Source organism: Echiichthys vipera, assembly GCF_963691815.1.
Source record: "Echiichthys vipera genome assembly, chromosome: 13".
Lineage (NCBI taxonomy): Eukaryota > Metazoa > Chordata > Actinopteri > Perciformes > Trachinidae > Echiichthys > Echiichthys vipera.
The window spans coordinates 3,030,738-3,055,192 of NC_139838.1; the positions used below are offsets into that span (position 1 = coordinate 3,030,738).

General features: G+C 40.1%; 1 protein-coding gene across 1 annotated transcript in view; it reads right to left on the bottom strand.

Moving 5' to 3' along the window:
- Nucleotides 1-535: 535 nt before the first annotated feature.
- scin (scinderin) overlaps nucleotides 536-24,455 on the bottom strand; it is a gene marked incomplete at its 5' end in the record, with an annotated part of 50,637 nt that continues 26,717 nt past the window's right edge. The window contains 14 exons of the mRNA XM_083925477.1: nucleotides 536-1,547; nucleotides 4,113-4,173; nucleotides 4,243-4,320; nucleotides 4,623-4,744; nucleotides 14,300-14,477; nucleotides 14,558-14,728; nucleotides 16,016-16,106; nucleotides 18,913-19,031; nucleotides 20,051-20,266; nucleotides 20,413-20,501; nucleotides 20,595-20,727; nucleotides 22,973-23,065; nucleotides 23,932-24,081; nucleotides 24,202-24,363. Coding sequence (XP_083781603.1) covers nucleotides 1,384-1,547; nucleotides 4,113-4,173; nucleotides 4,243-4,320; nucleotides 4,623-4,744; nucleotides 14,300-14,477; nucleotides 14,558-14,728; nucleotides 16,016-16,106; nucleotides 18,913-19,031; nucleotides 20,051-20,266; nucleotides 20,413-20,501; nucleotides 20,595-20,727; nucleotides 22,973-23,065; nucleotides 23,932-24,081; nucleotides 24,202-24,363 — 1,827 coding nt within the window. The 3' untranslated portion in view covers nucleotides 536-1,383. The remainder of the gene's footprint in view (nucleotides 1,548-4,112; nucleotides 4,174-4,242; nucleotides 4,321-4,622; nucleotides 4,745-14,299; nucleotides 14,478-14,557; nucleotides 14,729-16,015; nucleotides 16,107-18,912; nucleotides 19,032-20,050; nucleotides 20,267-20,412; nucleotides 20,502-20,594; nucleotides 20,728-22,972; nucleotides 23,066-23,931; nucleotides 24,082-24,201; nucleotides 24,364-24,455) is intronic.

Below are 24,455 nucleotides of genomic sequence, written 5' to 3' on the forward strand. Positions count from 1 at the left end.
AGGCTTAATGTGCCATCAGCACATAACATAAACTGTTCTACAGAGATAACTGTCTGCCAGACTCCTCTACAAGAATAGCTCAACATCTCATTGCCTTTCATTCCAACGGAGAGAGTAGAAGATCAATATCAATCTCATATTGTTAACTTTTAAAGTATTTTTGGATAAAAATAACTGACAAATTAAATAGTTTTACAAGAATGATTCTAAACGAGCTACAGTACTTCCAAAGCAAAGCACAGACCAGTGAGTCCCAACCCTTTCCTGTTGTGCCACCATTAAGATGCCAAACTGTGACAGTTTGGTAGCCACTGTCAAGGCCCAACACATCAATAGATACAAAACAAACAGTGGGAGCATTCCATGTCAATAAAAGTTGTGCCTGCATGTGGGTTGAACGCCTCTGTGTGGTAAATAAATATACAAACACAATTTTCATACAAAACAAAAAAAGCCACAGGATACACATTTTGAAGGGACACTGACTTTATTCATTATCATATTGATTATACACTGGAGATCAAAATAAGAGAACACGTTTTTAATACTTGATTTATTCTTAAATTTTTTATTTAATAAAAACAACACATTGTTGGTCTCCAGTTCAGTTCTGAACAGGACGAGGATCTCGCCGTTTAAGACTTTTTGGACTGAAAGCCCACTCTGCAGTGACCAAACCTCTTATCAGCAGAAATAATAAAAAGGATAGACTTGTCTTTGCTGAGGAGCATGTTGTGTGGACAGAGGAGAACTGGTCCAGAGTGACTTCAGTGATTAGAGAACGTTCACTTTATTTTGGTCTGATGGAAACATTATGTTGGGCGTACGTCCGGGGAAAGACTGAACCCAAAGTGTGTAATTTGGATGAGAAAGTGTCATGGTTTGGGGGATGTTTTCTGCAGCAGGAGTTGGGCCTTTGTACAGCTACATGACAGGGTGAATGCAAATGTTTATGTGAACCTCCTTCAGCATCATGAAATACCTTCACTGCAATTGTCTCCAATCAGCTGCAATTCTCATGCACGATAATGTCCCCTGTCACACTGTTAAACAGGTGAAGCAGTTCATTTTTTAATCCTGTAGAAGAAAACATTTTTGAAATCTTCTCTTCTGACACAATGAACACTGTTCTCTAATTTCAATCACTTTTTCTTTTTTTTTTTTTACAAAATAAAGGTTTTTGTTGAAGTGCCTTGAATATTAAAAAATAAATAAATTGTACGGCAGTAGTATAGTCAGAGGATATTCTATCAAATTATTAACAATAAAAAATAACATTTCAGAAAAAAATCAAGTATTAATACTTTGTTCTCTAATTTTCATTTGCAATGTATAAAGGAGAATATTTTGTTTTTTCTGGGTGGATCAATATATCTGTATAATCTAAACATTCATGGACTTCATGCCCCATGTGACAGAGTCCCAGCAGGAGGGGTCCCAGGCCAGGAACCAGCCTGTGAAGGTGGGAGGTTCATGGCCTTGTTTAACCACCACCACTGGAGTCTGCATCTCCCGGCCGCTAGGATCAGCCTCTATGTACTCTTTGGCTGCAGAGGACACAAAGAATCACTGTTACAACACAGCCCACAACTGCGTGTGGGTGTTTCCAGGAAATCAGTGACAAATGTAAGCAGGGACCTCATGTGGCATTAAGAGTTAACGGTTTTATACAATGACTGGATCTCCTAACACAACAAATATAAATGGATTAACAATCGCTCTGTAAAACAAAATGAACAGTCCAATTAAATGTATCAGACAATTATCGGATCCATCCTGCTGCCTGGGAGCTAAAGCCCCAAGTCAGGTATCAATGGAAATTGACATATACGTAGGTTCAGTGCCAAGGACACCTCAACATGCAGACTGGAGGAAACTGGGGTCCAGCTGCTCGAGTTTTTCCAAGTAGTGGACAACCTGCATTCACAGTGGTGTCCATAGCCTTTTGATTTAATGTTAAATAAAACATTTTTATTTAAAATCTTTTATGATTAAAATTTGTAAGGCTGTATTGAGGAAGGTGTTTGTGTATACAGTGTAATTTCTGGACAGCTCTACACATAGTCTGCAAATCTCCTGCCTGTAGAAGAGGAATGACTATTTGGATATAAGAGACCTCGTGTAAAGTTGTTGTGCCAGTGGTTACTTCCTTATCATATGTCCAATTGAAAGAGTGATTATTGTGTCTCTGGCTATAAAGCCACAATTTATGTTGAGTTAGAGCTCACCTGATGGTGAGTAATAAAAACCTATTAACACTTTCCTACCTATTGGCTTTTATCAGCAACTCTACAAAAGCCAACACATTTATGGAGTGAGTCTTAAACCCAAAAGCTGTGTGTACTTCTGTGTTTGCATACGCCTGCATTGGCGTTGCTGGTCAATTTGTAGTGGTGATTCTAGATTTTTTTATTGTCCTTTCAGTGGCCCAGGGACTACAGATGGAAAGTAGCTAAAAGCTTAAGCACCAGCATAAAGTGGCTAACAGAGTGTCTGAAAGTAACAGGGCAGCATGCTAGTAAGAGGGACAGGCAGTCAATTAAAGCTGCTAAAAGCCGACACAGGTGTTTCCTGTCTGTTAGTCCCACTTTGTCCCCGGATGTGAAAGAGCGTTGCCTTGTTCACTGCTTGTCAATCTGAGCTTTTGCCATCGGGAAGACCAGGAGATTTCCCGGTCGGCCGGCAGACTGCCCTGCGCAGCCGCGTGATGTTCATGACCGGCCCATTAAGTTAAAACTCTTCAGAATCAACCACATTCCTGTGAAAATTTCCAAGATCTCTATAAACCATACATACAGAGAGTCCAACCACTATATGTATATAACACATGTTGTCTCTCTACATCTCACTCATGGTTGGTAGAGTGACAGACTCATTAATCCAGGCTACTTGTCAGGATCCCAGTCCTGCCCTTCTCCCTTTTGTCTCCCTCTGTCTGTTTTTCCCTGCATGTGTCCTCCCTCTCTGTGTTTGTAGTCTGGAGCTGGAAGGCATGTTTCTACCCAGCTGTTGCTGATGCAACAACAAACGACTACAAATGCGATCTGCCTGCCTCCGCTCGATAGCCAAAGCACCTCAGCCTGTCCAAATCCAACAACACCTAAAAGTTGCTCTGTTAAAGACCCGGTCCCTAAACAGCAAAGTCCTAATACTCAATGAATTCATAACTGACAATCATCTGGACTTTCTCTGCATAACTAAGACATGGCAAATACCAAAGGAATTCTTTTACTAAATCAGACCATGGATAACTTATGCCTTCATTGGTGTAGTGGGGAAATAGCCATATTTTATAGACAAAACATCAATACAAGTGCAAACTACCGGCCCGCAATAACCCTGGTCATGGCCTGTCTCCCCTCACTCTCCTCCCTGATCACATTAGATAGGAGTTTTAAAAACTCTTAGAAAAAGCAGTTGCCTCTAGGTCTGGGCGATATGACAAAAATCTCATATCACGATATAGGTCATTTCATATTCTGATAATATATATCACAATATAGCACATTTTCTCTAAATCAAATTAAGGAGTAGTTAGTGTAAAAATCACCACTTGGAAAAAAATACTCGTTAGTTTTTTGGCTAGAGCCGAATATTCAAATATTTCTTCGTTGAGTAGGTATTCGTTTTTAATTTTCAGTATTCGGAGTTTCGTTTTTTTAATTAAAAAAAAAAATTATGTATACACATTTTTTTTGCTTAAAATAGGCTATAAACGTGAACTGCAAAATACGTTTTACTCGTACATTCTTCGACTATTTATTCTTTTTAATTGCACTGTGAATGTGTGGAAATACATCCTCTCACCCTGGGCTGTGTGTGCCTGACAGACAGTGGCGGGTGCAAAGCACCACAAAGGCTGTTCATTTTCTATTTATTTTATTTTATTTTACATTTGACAAGTAGTGTGAGTTCTCAGGTTGTGGCTTGATGATCAGACTGTACAGTGTGAGCACATAAACTGTGAGCTTTGCCTTTACATCACGGAAGATTTACTCGTACAGTGTTTGGGTAGAATTAAATAATATTTAAAAACTTGTACAGTGTATGCTGAGCTTAAATCTGGAACAAGCATGACTTCTCTCTTCTTAAACATAATAAACTAAGCTCACCGGATTTGACTGATTCAGTCTTCTCCACCTCATTGGCATCCTTTCCAATCCAGACAAACACCTGCAACAATAAATTGTGTGTTAAAGTCACTCTAAGCTTGTCCTGAGATAATCTTACAGTGCTGTATACCTGGTCCCACACATCCAGCAACATCACATCATCTTCAGCCAGGTCATCCTGTGTGAACTCCCCTGGAACCTCCTCAATCTGCACACATGACAGCACTCGTTAGAATACTGCTCCACATCTCCTTCCACTCAGTGCAGCGTTTTTCACAGACTGAACTGGGATTCGATTCATAACATGAGGAACACCACGGGTAAGTGTAGAAATGTGTGTCAAAAGGAAATTGTTATTATGTGTTATCTATAGCAGGAAATAAGATAGTACATGCTAGTGGAATAGAGACTTGAATGAAGTGGAATAGAGACTTCAATGAAGCATCATTTAGATGAGGGAGTGATGATAGAATTGACTAGAAAACAAATAGGTTTGGGTCAAATGCTTACTATGAATCTGCCGGTCTTATTGGAACATCCAAATAGACGAGGAAGGTGAGTCATGGTCTGACTCTCCAGTCTTTCTGAGGTCTGGTACTCTGCCTTCCCCCCTAATGCTTCCCAGAGATCAGCTGCAACACACAACACACACTGACATTTGAGAATACACAGATGCTGTGCAGCAGGCCAGCTTGTGTCTAAACAGCGCTTAGAAAACCAGCAATAAGCAAGGAGACTGGCTCAGCGGAAACTAGGGCTTCACCATTCACCATTTTTTTTAAAAATAATTTAGATCATGATTCTCAAGGAAAGTGTCTGTTTTACACCAAAACATATGATTGCTATTTTCACTATTGCATTTCTTGTCTGTAAAATGACCTACAAACAAACAAAGAAAGCATATGGACTTGAATTAAAGAAACATGTATTAAAATACCAACACAGTTAACAATATAACTCCACATAAAAATCTCTACTCAGCAGGCTTTGGATTTCATCTTTTTAGTGGCATGCCAGGGCAGCAAGGCAATCAAATAAAACAATAATTTTGGGCTTCCGGTTTGGACATGGCGTGGTAGGCTGCGTGGCACCAGAGCTCTCGATAGTCAAGTTTAAAACCCCCCGAAAACTCAAATAACTAAAGCTAGCAATCATACAGACTGTAATGTGACCGGGGATAAGCTGGAATGGGAAGGAAAACTCGACTCGCTCAGACTAAAAACACGACGACAGACGAAATGGAAGAACCGCTAGCTAACCGTGAAACGTAGGACGATGGCGGCCATGACTTAACACACCTCACTGCAAGTGAGGCGGACATGGGGTCAGACCTTGAAATCATCAGCAAGGAGATAAGGGATTTGAAAACAGAAATATAAGATGCTCTTCGCTCATTTGGTGAAACGCTGAGGAGCGATGTGAAAAAAGACTTGGAGGATTTCTAACAGGACATACACCAACAACTTGCTAAGGTCGCCACGGAGCAGCAACTACAGAGCGGAAAGATCAACGAGGCTGAGTCACGGATTGAAAAGCTGGAGAATTGGGCACAGGACGCTAACAGCGCTCTCATCTCACTGGGAGAACAAAAAGCACTGCAGGATAAGTTAACTGCTCTGGAATCCAGATCGGGGAGAAATAATCTCTGCATCTACGGAGTTACAGAGGGAGAAGAGGGCGAGTCTGTGGCCAAGTTTGTTCAAGACCTGCTCAGACGTGAACTTCAAAATTCAAAGAGCGCATCGGTCACTTGCACAGAAACCAGCGGATGGAGCCCAGCCAAGGCCCATTATTGTGAACTTTCTGGAATTGTAGAGAGATGCGGGCTCGCGGAGAAGACACACACAACCACGGCGGGGGCGGCGGTCGGGTTGGAGTCACGGCTCCGCTCAGCCATGGAGTGGCAGTGCAACGAGGGACCCCGGAGGAGCTACTCAACAGCAGCTGCACGAGCCAAGGAAAAGCTGCAAGAGTACCGAAGATTCTTTGACTAAAGACCAACGATTAAATAATGAAACAAAACCGGTAGGAATGTTCTGATTAAACCGGTGTTTTTAGTTGTCAGAATAATGGTTACCCTGCTATTCCTATGCTAAAAGAAAGGCGACTATCTGAGATCTGGGTTACTTTTTTTTCCTAACATCGGACTCATTTAGAATGACTATAACCCTCACTGTAGGCCCTGTCATTTCTAAGTTAGGCCCCCCTTCATCTAGGGGTTTTCCCTAGATCCACCAACAGGATCAGTTCGTGGGAGGACGGAAAGATCCTCTACTGTTTGAAAGTTCACCCGTTATTTTTGATATGTTTGTTCCATGCCACCGTTTTGGCACTGTTAGTGGGGCTACTGATGTTTTCCTTTGTCTTTACTGCTATAATTGATGCAGAGTAACCATCAAAGCACTTTTAGTCAAAAGCAACTGGACTTGGTTATTTGTCTAGGAAGACATTTCACCTCTCATCCAAGAGGCTTCATCAGTTCATGTATGCATCTGACCAGGCTGGGACTGGTCCAACTAACTGGTGTGAGATCAAGGTATTTAACCTCTCACAAGGCCAATGAATGGTCACTGAAACCCTCTGTGCTCCAAGTGCCAACGGCCGTCGTTAGAGTGGCAGTCGTTGGTGGGAAGTTGGTATTGACTACGTTAGTGCTCTATTGAGTCTTAACGACCTGTGTTGGGCCATGCGTTTATGCAGTGGTTGTTTTGTTTCTCCAATGTAGAGATATTTGCATTCCTCATTGCATCGAACAGCATAAACCAGATAGCTTTTGTGGGTGTGTGGTGTTCTGTCCTTAGGATGTACTAGTCTCTGTCTGAGTGTGTTACCGGGTTTGAAATACACAGGGATGCAGTGTTTGTTGAAGATCCTCCTGAGTTTCTCTGATACCCCAGCCACATACGGAATGACTATGTTGTTTCTCTTGTTTTCTTTTTCTTTCTCAACCACTTTGGTTTTCTTTCTGGAAGCAGCTGCCGTTTTCACAGATGTCCAGCTGGGGTAGCCACACGAGTTGTCCTGCGTGAGCCGCTCTCTTAATGTGGCCAAGGCCTCCATGGTTGGAATACAGGTGAACAAGGAAGTCACGTCATAGGATACCATGGTTTCATCTGGATCCATTTTTAGGTCTCGGACTTTGTTCACAAAGTCTATGGCGTTTTGGGTGTGGCGTGGGGTGTTGCCCACCAGTTGTGCCAGAATATTGGCAACATGCTTGGCAATGGTATAAGTGACCGAGTTTATGATGCTGACAATGGGCCTGAGGATTTATGGATTTTTGGGAGTCCATATAAGCAGGGGGTTGAGTCCTGGGGGTAAAGCCTGTAATATTGTGATTTGCTAATGACTTTTTGTAACCGCTAGTAGGGTCTCGTTTCAGAGTTTCATAAGTGTTAGAGTCACTGAGTAGTGCAGAGATCTTTCCCTGATAATCAGTTGTATTGAAAACAACTGTGCATCTACCCTTGTTTGCTGGAAGGATTGTGATGCTGTGGTCTTTGCTCAGTGCTGTTACTGCTTTTCTCTCCTCAGTGGTGAGGTTGGATGGGGGGACCTTAGCTTGGGACAACGCTGCCACTCTAACGACGGCCGTTGGCACTTGGAGCACAAAGGATTTCAGTGACATCATCGGTCTTGTGAGAGGTTAAATACCTGGATCTCACACCAGTTAGTTTGACCAGTCCCAGCCTGGTCAGATGCGTACATGAACTGATGAAGCCTCTCGGATGAGAGGTGAAATGTCTTCCTAGACAAATAACCAAGTCCAGTTGCTTTTGACTGAAATTGCTTTGAGGATAACGATGACCTGGACAAATGAGAACATTCACAGGCTTATGCAGAGTAACAACGTGAGTATAGCGTCCTTAAATGTGAATGGGTTGAACAATGTAATTAAAAGAGGAAAAGTAATGGCAAAAATTAGGAAAGAAGAAATTCAAGTGATATATTTGGAAGAAACACATCTAAATCAGCAAGAACATGATAAACTGAGGAAATATGGATTTAAAAATACCTCCTTTATTTCTTTTAAGAAAGGTCCTAAGAGAGGAATCACCATATTAATTTCAAACTCTGTCATTCATTTCTTTGATGAGGTAAAAATTGACAAAAAAGGGAGATATGTAATAGCAGTAGGGGAATTGGATAATCATTTAGTTACCTTGGTCAATGTCTATGTCCCACCCAACTCTGATAGAACATTTTTGAAATTATTGTTTGACATCATAGCCCAGGAAAATGAAGGAATTCTTATACATGCGGGGGATTTCAACATGATCCTGTATGCCAAATTGGACACAACTAATACCAAGAGAACTAAGACTCATATTTCAAAATATCATTGAATTGGGGATGTTCGATGTTTGGAGAGAACTCCATCCGTTAGAGGAGGACTACACACATTATTCTGCCCCACACTCGGAGTACGCCAGAATAGACTATTTTTTTATGAACACAATAGACAGATATAGAGTAGAGGAATGTAAAATAGGGGTAACTGACTTATCTGACCACAGTATTATTTACCTCAATCTCCATCTAACTAGGAGAAATAAAAATACACTCTGGAGACTAAATGTGGGTATGCTGAATAACCAGAAAACACAGGAGGAGGTTAAGAAAGAAATTAAATGCTGCATAGAGGACAACTTAGACAGTCCAGTGGATCCTACCATACTTTGGGATACGGTAAAAGCTGTAATGAGAGGAAGGTTAATAGCGAGGGCAGCTTACCAAAAAAAGACTAGAGAGGAAGACTATAAGAAATTGGTTAAACAATTTATAATACTGGAACAGCAACATAAAAATAAAAAAGATGATCCGGCTTTACAACAAATAATCAATGTGAGACGGCAGATAGATAACATCCTAAGTCAAGAGGTCGAGAAAAAACTAAGATTCACTAAACAGACTTGTTATGAATCTGGATCTAAGGCAACTAAATATTTGGCAAGAAGTCTTAAGGTCCAGCAAGCTTCTCACACAATACATGAGATTAGAGACCATGTAACGAAACAATTACTATTTGAGCCCGAAGAAATAGAAAGGGTTTTTAAAGATTACTATGAAAACTTATACACCCAACCCACAGCAAAAAGAGAGTGCGAAATGAAAGAATTCCTTGATTCCTTGGACTTGCCTGATATTGGAAAAGAGCAAAATAAAAAAATAATTTCCAGCATCACGAAAAAAAGAAGTAGATGCTGCAATTAGTAGATTAAAATAAAAAAAAAACGCCAGGTAGTGACGAATTCCCCAGCGAGTGGTATAAAACATTTAGGGAGGGATTAACCCCGCTACTCATGAATTCTTTCAATCAGACTCTGGCAGAGGGCAAACTGCCTCCCCCTTGGAAAGAGGCCATAATCTTAGTTATTCCAAAGCAAGGTAAATATAAAGAACTTTGCGAATCCTATAGACCTATTTCAATCCTAAATGTGGATTAAAGATTTTTACTTCAATAATTTCAAGAAGATTCGATTTATGTCTGACTTGATTGATGAAGATCAGTCAGGTTTTATTACAGGTAGGCAGACTCAGGATAACATCAGACGTATTCTCCACATAATAGACCAGATCCAAAGAAAGGGCCTGAGAGCAGTACTTGTGAGCCTCGACGCAGAAAAGGCCTTCGACTGTGTCAATTGGAGGTTTCTGTATCAGGTTTTGGAGAAAACTAGGGATACATGAACGAATTATACAATGTATCCAAGGCCTGTACCAAGAACCAACAGCGGGGATAAAAGATAATGGACACCTAACTGACAGATTTACTTTACAGCGAGGAACTCGCCAAGGATGTTGGTTTAGCCCTACCTTGTTTGCTATATTAATTGAGCTGCTGGCACAATTGATCAGACAAAGCAACAACCTAAAAGGATTCCATATAGGACAGCAGGAACATCGGATAGGGCTCTTCGCTGTGGCTCTTCAAGACTCAGATAGAACATTTCCTAATTTGATGTCAATATTAAAAGATTATGGCAAATGCTCAGGTTATAAATTAAACATAGCAAAAACACAAATTCTTATGCTGAATTATTCCCCAGGCCGAGAAATAGGTAAAAATAGGAGAAAAATATTAAATTATATGGAATTCCAAAGTAATTAAATACCTGGGTGTGGTATTGGCAAAAGACCACATTAAAACATTAGAAATGAATTATAAAAACATTAAAAATAATATCAAGACAGATAGCGGGCGGTAGTCTGCTTTTACAGTTTTTTTTTATTGCTTTGACGCAGTAGTCGACTCAAAATACACATTCTTCAAAACTGTTAACGCAAAGGCCTAAACCGTGGCACCAACGGTCAAAATGACTCATTTTGCCTGCAAAAGGCTCCACCTCCGCCAAAACATTTAACATATGGACCAAAAGCAAATTTTGCCCTCAAACAACACAACTTGCACACAAGTGCATAAGCGCTTCCAATCAGTCATTAGACAAGGGGCATCAAAATACAAAATTCAGCTCTCAATGTGAATCAGTGCTGCATTACTGGTCAGCAGCTTACATTTCAGTGCCAATTTGCTTTCTTGCAAAACATAGATCCAGAATCATATACAATGATTTTTCAAATTTTATTGAATGCAATATTCATTCTTTTTTTTTTTTTTGAGATTGTAGCTAAGAAATGAAATATTCCAACAGAAACCCCATATATAGTATAAAAATCCATCACTGTGTAAGACATAAGGAAAATAAAAATAGAAATTCTGTACGATAAAGAAAAAAATCTCTTCTAGTCAATTCTCTCTTGACGAATGGGACACATGGCCTCATCTACATCGCACTATTTTCTCTTGCGATGCACCTAGGGAAAAATCTTCTTGCATGCCTGATCCAGCCTTGGCATGCATCTGCATCTATATCTTGGGCAGCAGCGGTCATTGCATCGATCAAGGGCATCTGGTCATAGTGGCGATGTTGTACTGTCACTTACTTCAGTAAGAAATGCTGCTATACTACACTGTCACTTTATACCACCACTACATCACTTATTTTGTGGTACTGTAACTTACTGCGGCTACACTTTACGATTCAATCTTGAATCGTAAACCTTCCATCTCCATGCACTGAAGAATTCCTCTATAGGATTTAAAAATGGAGAGTATGGAGGAAGCCTGCAGACTGATTGCAAATTGAAAAGTTTTGTGAAGCAGTGTCAAACAGGTGCTTCAGTGATTTCAAACTGGTCAAGAAGTGTCTAAGAGATTGGGACATATATGTTCTGTTTGGTTACCACAGCTAAAGCAGTGGAGTTTGGACTGCTTGAATGACATCTGCGTTAACTGATTTGCAAAAGGATGCGGGAAGTGTGTCAAAGCAATGACAATGGGTTAACTCATTTGCAAGAGGTGTCTTTTGCTCTGCTGAGAGAGTGATGATGAAGACTGAGAGGTTACCAGTTTCTTCAACCAGGTCAAAGCAATCAAAAAAAACTGTAACACGGACTTTGAGACACTAATCAAGGTAATAAAAATGAATGTGGTACCGAGACTTTTATATCTTTTCCAATCCATCCCACAGATAATTCCAGAAACACAGTTCAGACACTGGGATAAACTTATATCTAGATTTATCTGGACCGGTAAGAGACAGAGGGTCAGGTATAAGACAATGCAATTACCCAAAGAAGAGGGGGGGCTGTCATTGCCTAATCTGAAACAACGCAGCTCAAGTAAAGTTCCTAGTCTCTACATGCTGCCCTCTATATCAGGCAAGATGGAAAGACAGAGGCCAAGATGGAAAGTTTCCAGATTCAGGCAATATTGGGGGACATAGGAAACAAATTGAGGTGGTTCAGGCATCTAGTAAGGATGCCCCCTGGGCGCCTCCCCAGGGAGGTGTTCCAGGCACGTCCAGCTGGGAGGAGGCCTCGGGGAAGACCCAGGACTAGGTAGAGAGATTAAATCTCCACACTGGCCTGGGAACGCCTCGAGATCCCCCAGTTAGAGCTGGTTAATGTGGCCCGAGAAAGGGAAGTTTGGGGTCCCCTGCTAAAGCTGCTGCACTCACGACCCGACCCTGGATAAGCGGATGAAGATGAGAAGATAAAAGAAAATGTGGTTATGAAAAAATACTGGTATCTGTGTAAAATACTGTTGATGGCTTGTAAAAAAGTTATAACAAAATGCTGGTATAAAACAGAATCTCCAAGCATTAACCAATGGATGGACAACGTGAAGGAAATGTGTTTAATGGAAAAGATGACTCTCTCTCCGATCTAGAGGAGAAACCTTTTCCAGGAAATGGGAGAAATGGACTGATTTTACCAAAACAATTGAGGGGCTACACACTAAATTGTAAAGACACTGATTATTATATATAAGCCCCCATGTTTTCATTTTTGTTTTGTCTGTAAATACTAAATAAAAAGTATCAAAAAAAATAATTTTAAGTCAACAGAAATAATGAATTTAACTTTAACTGGATTCCACAATGTGAATCTGTGCTGTGTTTTGGCTGCGCCAAGGGCACCAGAACCAGCATTGCCAGTCTAGCCAATAATCGTGGGAGTGAAAATGAAGCTAGTGCATTTGCACCACAATGATTGATATTTATAAAACAGAATCAGGCATACTTTATATCGGATCTGTATTCATATTTCAAAGCAATTGCTACCCTGGTGCTCAGGCTTCAGTCATTGTAGTAAGGTTTCAGCCTTTGAATTTCACGAACATGCTCTACCAGGTGAGCTAAAGCTTCCAAGTTTTGCTGTGTAATTGACGCAGTTGTTGTGACCCCTACTGGCTGAAGAGGAGTGAGGAGTCAGCAGTAAATGAATGTATAAAACTTTTTTTTTTTTCAAAAAACTGGGAAGCACTGCAACCCAAAGAGGTCCTCGTTCATCCATCCACAACAACAACCCACAAGTCAGATAGCCTCCCACAACTGTTTTAGTTTCCACACACACACAGCAGTAGAGTTGAGAAGATGGATTGGCACAAATTGCATCATATGAAAGCCTCTCCGTCAGCATCTGGGACTCCTTGGTGTCTGCATCTTGGACTGTAAGGAACCTTGGTGTAACATTAGATGACCAGCTATCTTTTGCTGCCAACATCACTGCGAGGACGCGCTCCTGCAGATTCATGCTTCACAACATCTGGAGGATATGCCCGTTCCTGACCTAATAGGCAACACAGGTTCTGGTCCAGGCTGTTGTCCTCTACATCTACCTACCCAAGTTCTCCCAAACTTCCACACCCAGCAGAGCAACAGAGCCTTCAGACTGCACAATGGCCCATAATCAATAAAAAGAGTAAAAAAAATAAATTGAAAATAACTCAAAAAGACCCCCCTCTCTTCTTACTAAAATGTAGCAGTTGAGGGGTGCCCTCAGCTCACCTAGTAGAGCAGGCACCCTCTAATGTTAAGTTTAGTTTATTTGTTTACACTTTTTCCCTTTAATTAACCGTACAGTAAAAGGAGCAGCTGTAGGGACTACAGCGGCAAGTTGTCAATAGGCAACCTAAAATACATTTGAAAAATTAATAAAATAAATTACATTACCTTTGTCATTACAGCCGGCCTAAACAAAAGGGAAAAATACATACAAACATATTGCAAACAATTGGAGCAAGCACAGGTGATGACAAAGACATCAAAGCAGTTCATGCAATAAAAGCGATACAAAGGAGACATGGGAAAAGAGAATAGAGGATACGTCCTCCCCACAGTGACCTGGGTTCAACTGTTGGCCCCCTTCACTCTCAGCCATTTCCTGTCAATCTTTAGCTGTGCCCTAAAATAAAAAAATGCATTAAAAAGCAAAAAATAAACATACATATAGCAGTTTCTGCTCATTTATATGTACTGGCACGATTGGCTAACATTTTGACATATGGACTGTAGAGCCGGGGATCAAACCGGCAATTTCGCGAATGTAGCGCGATCCGCTCTACCTCTGAGCCACAGCCACCCCATGGTTGAACACACTTCTTGTAGTAAGTCGTGAGTTGCCTTCCTAAAAGCGTCAGCTATATAAACGTTATGTTCGTATATAGAATGAAAATAATGGACACTGGACGTAACATTCATGTATATTACTAGCATTTTAACTGTCAGCATGTTTGTTTTGAATTTCATCCCAATGCAGGCTCCACCCTCAGTAGAATGTGTTTGAGTTGCTAACAGAGACACATTATCATCTTTAGATACAAGTCAAACATAGATGATGACCTGGTTCATTTCCTTCCATGATGCGTTCACTGTTGCAGTTCAGCTCTTTACTCATGTGGACGGCTCCTTGTTCCTCTTCTTTACTGGCCCCTTTGCCCACCCACAGATAGCCCCGGCCATCAGACATCTTCAGCAGGAAGGCATCATTAGAGTTCAGACTGGAGGCAACCGCATCAACCTGAAACATGTGACATTCACCATCTTAAAATACCCATTGTAAATATCTACTCTGTAATAATGCAGGAGGAAAATCCTCACCTCAGCGATTCTAGTGATGGTGCCCAGGTTCCGTCGGACCTGGAAGAGTCTGGTTGGAGGCGAGCGTTTGTGGCCTCTGAGGCGGGACGTACCACTCTTATATACAATGAGGGGTTTGGATTTGAAGAGACTCAGCAGATGTGGGGGTTCTTTACCCTGGCACACTCTGACCTGATGTCACACAAAAGAAAAATCACTGAAGAATTTCCAAAATTCATGATTGACCGTTGTAGGAGAAATAAAAATGTATCTTGCTAGAACATCCATGAGACAACATTTTGAAATATTTAAGACTCAAAGATTTCCATAACTCACTTTGAGTCTACCTACAAATGTACATTTTACATATTTCCTATAATGATATTCTCCTTAACAGAGTAACCTTTATATTACACATATTTAAAATGTTGCATCTTTGAAATGTTATTCTTTATATCATTCTCATATCTGGGAACGTGGTGATGTAGATTGAACTAAAACGAAGTCTGAGCCCATTTAAAAAAAATAAATTTCACCATATTATCCTTTATTTACACACATGAAAATGAATCTTCCCTTTTTTTTACGCTATTTGCCAGCTGCTGCCTACTGACTGTGTTTCTATTTCTATTCCCATTTTATTTATTGTTTTGATATATGTACGGGAAAAGCCATACAAAATTTCATTGTACCAAGTATGACACTAAAGAGAATTCTGATTCTGTTGGCTGATTAGAAGTACTAAATGAAATAGGAAACCTTTTTATTAGAGATAACTTGTTGGCACTGTAAATAAAACTGAATTGAATTGCCCTTGAAGATATTGTTAAACCCTATCCTTTTGTGATACCAATACTTCTCTTTACCGTATTTTGCTCTAATCTGAGACAGCCTCCAAGTCTTTTGTTTTTATATATATTTTTTTATACTTTTAGCACAATTATTGTACAATGTTTGGTTGCTGTTTTTGAAGGACTAGTTTAACTGTTTGGGAAATTCCCTTGTTTGCTTTAAAACCCATTTGATTGAAGCTTAAGTAGGTTTCCCTCATTAATGTTCAGTTGAGAACATTTCTCATTTTACAGCTAAAAAGTTACCAAATGTGTTTCTGCAAACACTTTATGCGAGAAATATGCAATATAATAGAATATTGAGTCATATCAGCGCTGTCTACTTTCACAGTTTGACTGGAGTTCAGAGCAGTTACTGACACTGTCAGAGACTCCTTGACTCTGATTGGTTAGTTTAGGTGAGGTGCAGTGGAATCTAGCAGATGCCATCAAGAGCACCCAGGGAGCAGCAGGCTGAGCTACATGAATTTTTTTACTTACCTTCTGGTGTCAGGATATAGTGACAATTTCAGCAAAAATAATAACTTTTTTATAGAAAGTAACCTATTTCTGCTTTAATTAGACAGAGATGCAGATTCATGAACTTTTCAGGCATCAGTTGTTAATTTTCATTTCAAACTAGCTGTACCTGAACTGCATGTCCTCCTAGTGAACGGTCCAGTTCTACTGTCAGGAAGGCAGAGGCTGTTAGCTCATCCAAAGAGCACCTGGCTCCTTGCCTACAGGCCAGAAAGAGACATGTAACAATGATGAGCATCCCATTAAGCTGAACTAATCAATGCTGTTATATTAAGGGGTCAAGTGAATATGTGACATAACAGGTGTTGTCCAACTATATAAATATATTATTTAATATTTAATTACACTACTACTCACTCCACGTATACTGCAAGAACCCTATCAAATGGTGCTACTACACGTGCAGAACCACCAAGTAGCACATCTGTAACTTTGTGTTGTTTTTCTGTCGTGTGTTAACTAGGTCTCTCTTAACAGTGGGACCTTGTCTCAATGAGATAACCTTTATCAATAAAGGTTAAATAAGAATTTAAAAAAATCTTGATCAGGAGCACATAGCAGGCTACTGGCACTTGTGATTTTTTTCCGGCATGAGTATCCTTACTTCTTATTATGTACCGGCACCTGTTTAAGTAAAGGCATAGAGTAACAACACTGAAAATGTCTGTGTTTACATGGATAAAAAACACTAGAAGAAACAAGCAGAAAAAAAATAGGGGACCATGAAATAACTTACTGATGGTAACTGAACCATTAGTAGATTCAGAGGATAAAGGTTGTTGCGTTCCACCACCAACACTTACCAAATCACATACTATTCTCATGCTTCTTGTCTCCCTCTTTGTTCCGTCATGCTGTGTATTATTTTAATGGGGAATGTTTATTTACAAGAGGATAAAGGAAGAAATTTACTTTTACTGTTATACTTAAATTATGTTGATCTGACAAACTGTACTTCAAGGTGACATTTGATGTGACGGCATCATCTGAGCTAAATAGATGCACTGTTGTCCATACATTATATTCCCTTTCATTTTTGATTCAATCTGTTGGCCAACAGATAATGTTTATAATATTGTATATACCTGTATTCTACAATAACACCAACTGAAAGTGTACTGTGTAAACATAATGTATAAACTAGAAATGTTGTGTTTTTTATGTAGTGATATACATAAAAAAATACATTGAAGGGATTTGTACAGTTAAATGTATGCAAATATGATAGACTGTATAAAAATGGACGTAGCCTCTCCGTTGGGGCCCGTTCTCGCAACTTGATCCAATCATATTCACCTCTGAGTCGCCATCTTGTCAGACTTTTACTCCTCATCTCCTCTGACCATAAAAGGGCATTGATGTGACGTTGGGGGGAGGGGGATACTTTACTGAATTAGCCACATTAGCACCACCGCCCGGAAGCTAGGCTAACAGAACACATTACTAAATAAAGGGGAGTGGGAGTCAATGTTGAGATTTTTTCCGGGACCAGGAGGGAACGGGAGGTTTTTTTTTTAATTTCCTGTGTCTAAACATACAGATTAGAATGTTTTTTGTACTAGGCCTTAAATAGGTTTAATTATGCTGTGAAAATTGTCTGTTTAACATGGGGGTCAATGAGAAACTGCTCTAATATGAAACCTAGCCCCTAGTGGACACTCAGAACTGTAGTTTTTGACACTTCTTTATTGGATCAACCAGGAAGTCGCTGTGGTGGGGGCTTGGTAAATATAAATATATCCAAGACACGTTCAATGATCATCTGGTCCAATTCATGCATTGCACACTACCTACCCAGCACCAAAAAAAGACAAAACTAACAAATGGAGCAGATATTTTTTGCAGTTGTTGGAGACCAACCCAGAACTAGAAGCAACTCGCAATAAATGTTACTCTGTATCTGCTGGTTGTGTTAACAGGCAGTGTTTGTTAACCCATACCGCAATATTATAAGGTGATGATATGTCACTGTTGTGGTAGCTGCCTGTCTGCTAATGTGGTATGTGGCCAAAAAAGTCAGTTCATACTACTGCATTAATAATTTAATGTGCTGTAAAAGAAAAAATCTCCGTAGATCTGAAGGGAACTGCAGAGTTTGTGATAATTCTCTGTGGAGTGATCGGCAAGAGCCATTTAATTCATTTATATAAAAAGTGTTGACTTGTTGAAATGTAATGGTTGATATTAGAATAGAACAAAGATACAGATAGAACATAAACATAACAGATTGCACCTGAAATGCTTGACTAATATGGAAATACACAACAGATATGATCACATGAAACAGGAAGCTTGGTGCAGAGCATTGAATTGAATTAACAATTGAAAAGCATTTGGTTTTAGTGGCAATTAAAAGTGATTTAAGAGAACTTGTTTCATTCACTAAATTTTATACTTAGAATCTATCTTCGCTATGGATGAATAGTTTTGCTGCAAACTCATTTTGGTCCAAAGGATTTGCTGCAATTATCAAAAATTTGCACAGATTTATTTCACTCCCACAAGTGAATTTAAGTAAAGTTCTAGTTTGGTGAACTTTGGACCGACATTTTTACATACAAGACAATAGTCAACACTACAAATATATAATTTGAATAAAGTTGAACAAAGTTATGCAGAACAGAAAAATCTGGGCTGGTGTCAAATCAACAGTCCCAACAAGCTAACCTGGTTATCCACGTATGCAGAACAGGGCCTCACACCATAAACGCTATGAGATAAGATTCCTCAATTACCTATTTTTATGTGACTGGTTGAATCAATAAATCCATTTCCCTAGCATATTGCCAATTATGGTATTTATCCTCTGATTACTTCTGGCTCAGTCAATTAGTGTTTTCCTTGTTTTAAGTTTCATTTTTACTGAAATGCTTGACTAATATGGAAATACACCAGATAGGATCACATGAAAAAGGAAGCTTGGTGCAGAGCTTTAGAGCATATCACAGAGGATGTCACACTTAGTTGCTTATGCAAAATCAGCTCAGTGACTGAGCGGTGTCATACCAGGTATAGATGACCTGCCTCTTCCCAGTGTAGAGGATGATGTAACAGTCCCCACCGTAGAACTGACCGTAACTCTTTGAGTCAACAGGAACTCTGCCACTGCTCTCCACCCTCCAGATCTGAAAAGTGTAATGATAATGTCAATGAGAGCATTCTGGCCAGATTTTATTGCTCGAAATTGCTAAAAAGGTCTTTCATAGGGCTAGATTTTCTTCTCCAAACTCCAGATCGTAATTATATGGCTTATAATGATCACAGATCAAGTTATAGTTCACACTCCCCCCCCCCCCCCCCCCCCATGGCCGCCAAAGAAGTAAAGGATGTTGTTCGCTTTGTTTTTCTGTCATCAGATGAAATAAATACTGAGTTTAATCGCCTACGTTTTTCTTTAAACTTTGGATAAAACATTGTTTAGAGTGTAATTTCCTGGAATAAACTGCGTTATTGTATACAAACATTGTAGAGTAATTGTTTTCCAATTAACTGCAAGCATAATGAAGATCTCTGCATATTTCTTTCCAAGAACCTACGACGGAAAAAATATTTGGAACATATTGGAAATATAGACCTGTAAAGTGTTACAAAGCATTATTAAATTATTCAGAGCCAATTCAGTATGAACATTTTTTTGTGGTCATTTTGGGGCAGTGGACCAAGCTCTAAACACAAAATCTGACATTCACACTAGAAAGCTTTTACGGCTGTGTTAGCAAGCAGTTGCCTGTTGACACCAGCAGGTACAGAGTAACACTGTCACTTTATTTTTGTGCCTGTCTGATGAATTTAAGTAAGATTTACCCTTCTTTTAGCTCTGGTTTGTACTACACCAACCACAACAATAAACTTCAGGACCCCTTGGTGTCACTTGTAAATGCGCTGGGTAGCCCTGCAAATTCAAACTATTACACTCACATCATATGACACATTACTATAGTTGCTGTAGGATTAGAAAAAGATTGTACGTGGAGTTAAAATAAGTGCATTCATATTGTAACTACAGTCATGCAGGGAACAAAGAACATGAACCGAATCCAAGTCTCCAGTGAAATTTGTTGTTTAATGTAACTGTCAACAACACAGCATCAGCATGTTGTTTTTTTGTTTTTTTTAAATGTCAACTACTTGTATACTCAATCACCTGTGTGTCTCCACTTCCATCGTCCACCATGTTGTACCGGGCTGCCATGTGTTGGGACTTGTGGAGCTTGGAGGCATCAAACTCCACCTGCTGGATTCTTGCAATTCTCTCAGTGACAAATGTCTTCCCAAAACCCTCACTCTGGTCTTTTTCCTTCCAGCCCAGAAAGAACTGCTTGAACATTGGAGTCTCTCCTCCCTCTGGTAACACCTGGATCTGCAGGACCATCAGTAGCAACACACTATTTTTACATAGGTTTTTTTTCTTTTTCATCAAGAGCCAAGTATTTTGACTGAAATTTCATTGAAAGAATTAAATAAACTACATATAAAGTACATTTAAAGTACATAAGACAGTGAAACCTGTGTGTTTTCTGGGTAGCCCTTCTGTTTGAGAAAGCCCTCAGCTGTTTTCATGGCCTCCTTTCTTTCATTGGGGTTGGCTTTTTGCCCTGTCAGAGATAAATTCTATGAAAAAACCCAAACAGCTGCACAGTCAAAGACAATAAACCATTCAAGCCAATGTTTAAACGTTGTCTGATTACCTTTCCATACAAATATAATTTTGTTTCTGCCATGATCCAGAATGAAGCAGTCATCTGAGAGCAAGTCACTCTGGAGGAATGGGTTTTCCTCCTTCACAACGCTCACTGTCATGGATCCTAATGCATCAGATACCTAGTAACATACAAACACACTATCAGCTGGGGGCTGTTACAGGTTTTTAGTGGCACTTAAGTGATTTAAAGCTATTCTTACCTTTCTGGCATGTTGCATTAACCTGACGCTCGCCAGATGACCACCAGATCCAATCAAACATCTGGAATCGCTCCATTGCAGAGTGATTTTACTGTCGCAAAAAATGGTCGAGCCAATCAGGACCGCCGGGCAGGGTTTTATAGATGTGATTTAGCAGAGAAACGACTATTGTGATTCAGACAACAATGGCGGCTTGCATCGAGGAAGCAGGCGTCAACATGGATGTTTCCGTCTCATCTTTATTGTCTGATCTAGAGAATATTTCTTCTTTAAAGAACACCAGCGAACGGCTCTGAAGGCTTTTGTTGGTGTCAGCTGTTCTGTTTGGCTTTTCCCTGCGTTGCTCTCATCAGTGTCACGGGTTGGTTTCAATGTGAGTGGTTGAAGTAGCACTTCAACAAAGATGACGGACAAGTGGTTTATCCAATCATATGCAAGGTATTTTGATAAGGCCCAACCTCCTGAAATCGCTTCCCAGTGGAGAGATCCCAGATGGATGAGGGAAGTGTGGAGGAACGAAATTCATCTGGCGAGAGTCAGGTTAATGTTGCACAGCACTTTGAAAAATTTTGAACATGAACAACTCCGCATCCCTCCAAAGTTTCCCCCTGCCTGACCTCCGATGCTCCCTACTCCTCTGATGCATGCAGTGAGAAAGTGAACAGCGCAATTAAAACGGCTGGTTTGTTTACACTACCAGTGACATTAGCACTAACGCTATACTTACTTGCACAAATAACATAGTATTACAGAACTGTAGTAACTGATGACTGAAACTCTGCGACCATCTTATCTCTTTTTAGCTCCGGATAAAGCTGCATTAGGCTCCGTCATCGCTTGAAAGCAGAGCCCATGTTAACTCTTGTCTTGCCTCTTGACACATCAGTTCTTTGCCGTTCCTGGCTATCCTTCACAGAACGCTCTACCATTCTGCAGAGAGTCACGCGACTCACAAGCAGCAACTGACTTCCTGTAGGCAACTGGAAGGGACGCTGCAACGATGACAGACAGGAAGCTCAGCAAATAACTTTATTGGGACCAAATAAAACGATTAGGCAGACCTTTATCAGAAATATGAGAATTAAATATTAATGAGTTTCAACACCTGGTGGATTTCTTTTACAGTTCAGTGTGCCATACGCTTATTAGGAGCATTTTAAGATTACAAAAGAAAAGTGTCAAAATGCCTTATCAAATTCACTCGTGGGAGTGAAGTAAATCTGTGCAAATTTTTAAGTAAAGTTCTAGTTTGGTGAACTTTGGACACATTTTTACCTACAAGACGAGTCAACAGTACAAATGTATAATTTGAATAAAGTTGAACAAAGTTATGCAGAACAGAAAAATCTGGGCTGGTGTCAAATCAACAAACCCAACAAGCTAACCTGGATATCCACGTATCACACCATAAAAGCTATGAGATAAGATTCCTCAAAATCTAATTTAATGTGACTGGTTGAATAAATACATCCATTTCCCTAGCATATTGTTAATTATTGTATTTATCCTCTGAACACTTCCTGCTAAGTCAATCAATTTATGGTCACTTACTTTTGTTTTAAGTTTCTTTGAGGCCCAGGCAGGAAAGAGGACTCAGATGCGGAGGTTCGCGGATCAACACTGAATTTAGACAGGGACGTCGCAAAAAAAAAAAAAAAAAATCACTCCGCACAGGAGGAACAAAACAAAAGTCGTCAGTAATAAAACAAAGTACAAAATAAAGACGCTCCAACCAGGAGGAAAAAATAAAGATAATTCAAAAACGGAAAACTTACTTGGACCGAAACAAGGAATACAAAAACCTGAACGTGGAAACAGAACTTGAAAGCATGAACAAGACTGTGGGACAAAACGCTGGATACATTCCACACAAGGTACGAAATAATCTGGCACAGAACAGGGGGAAAGACACAGACTTTATACACATGAGGGAAGGGGAGCCACAGGTGGAAACAATCGGGAATCAGGGAATGACGTCAGACCGGTGACACAAGAGGAAGAGCAAGTGGCCTGAAACGAGAGGAGAGTTATCTTTCAAAATAAAACAGGAAATTCACAAGACAAAAAACCCAAAGACAGGACAAATCTCACCACGGCGTGACAGTTTCAGTTTTAGCCAGACATAAGTTGAATTCAATCACTGGTATATGCGTAAATACTGTACCATGTATAGTTTAGCCATTTTCCTGTTGGACAGGTCTGCCTTTGTATCATCATCCTTATCTCCCTCTGATAGCTCTGGCTTGACTCCAAGGACCTGTTAGGGTGAAAAATGTATTACAAGCAAGGTTATTCATGACTCTAGATGCAGGCTAACAAGTTAAACACAAATTATCCATTTCCATCAGCAGGGCATTATATAGCATATTGTAGTAGTGGATGATTTGTGGTGAGTGATGGTAAATATTCAGTTTATTCAGGCCTGCAGAATGAAAAAACACGACACTGGGGGGTGAGGGGGTGTGGTTCTCCTGCAGTAAAAATTACTTATTCGGGCCTATTCTCAAACGGTGTGTTTGAATATTTCTATATACTGGGGTCCATAAACACACATGAGGTGCATAAACTGGGTCTGACCGAGACTGTGACTGACTGAGAGGTTTGTGGATTCAATGCGCTCAGTTGTATTAATGTGTGATGATTTAGTCCTCATAGTAGCCATTTTATTGTCGTGAGAAGATTTTCTGAAACTCGAGGTAACTTAAAAAAATGAGCTGTCGCTTTCAGGGAGTGGTCATGCTGTACATCTTAATATACAGTCTCTGCTGTCAACCTGCCTGATAGCTTTAGATGCCACAAAGAAGTGCTGGGGCTGGCTGGGATGGATTGTTCATCAAAAAAAAATTGTTCCAGAACCCAAAGTCTCCAAAAATCCTGTTGTTTTATATTTTATAGTCAAAATATAGATAATGGTATGATAATCAGTGAGCTTTAAAGCTATTATGCATTTTGGAATTTTTGAACAGAGCCAGATTAGCTACTTCCCCCTGCCTCCGCTCTTTATGTTAAGCTAGACTAACCCTGTTCTGACTTCAGATATGTACATAAGGCACAGAAGTCATGCGCCTGTGAAAAATAAGTGCATATGGGTTTTTATTGATGACGGAACAAGTTGATACTTACATCAGTTAACTCAAATGGTTCATTTCCTTCTTCTACAACCACCAGTGTGGCACGGGCGTTTCTCTCATTGTCACGGATACCTGTGGCCACTTGTGCTGCCTTTAGTCGCTCATACTTGTTACACTTGGATCCACACCACTGATAGATCTTCTAAAAATTGGTGAAGACAAAGGCAGTGAGGGACATCACATAAATATGTCTATGGATATTCCAGTTTGATCAAAACTCCTCCTCCTCCAAACATAGAGCAAGAAAACACAGTGTCCTTACATCTCCGAGGTCAACAATGAAGCAGTCTCCGCTGTTGAAGCTGGTCCAGCTGAGAAGGACCTGGGTGGCCCTGACGACCCGCCGGCCCTTGATGTGGAGGAGTCTCTGTGCTGAAAGGTCATTGATGACCACATGGTGGAAACCTGAGGCAACACCTCCTGTCTGAGGGGCAGAAAACACTGTCAGCCTTCATCTATGTTTACTTTAGATACATTCTTCTATCCCATTAGTCACTCATCCGTGTGGCTACAATG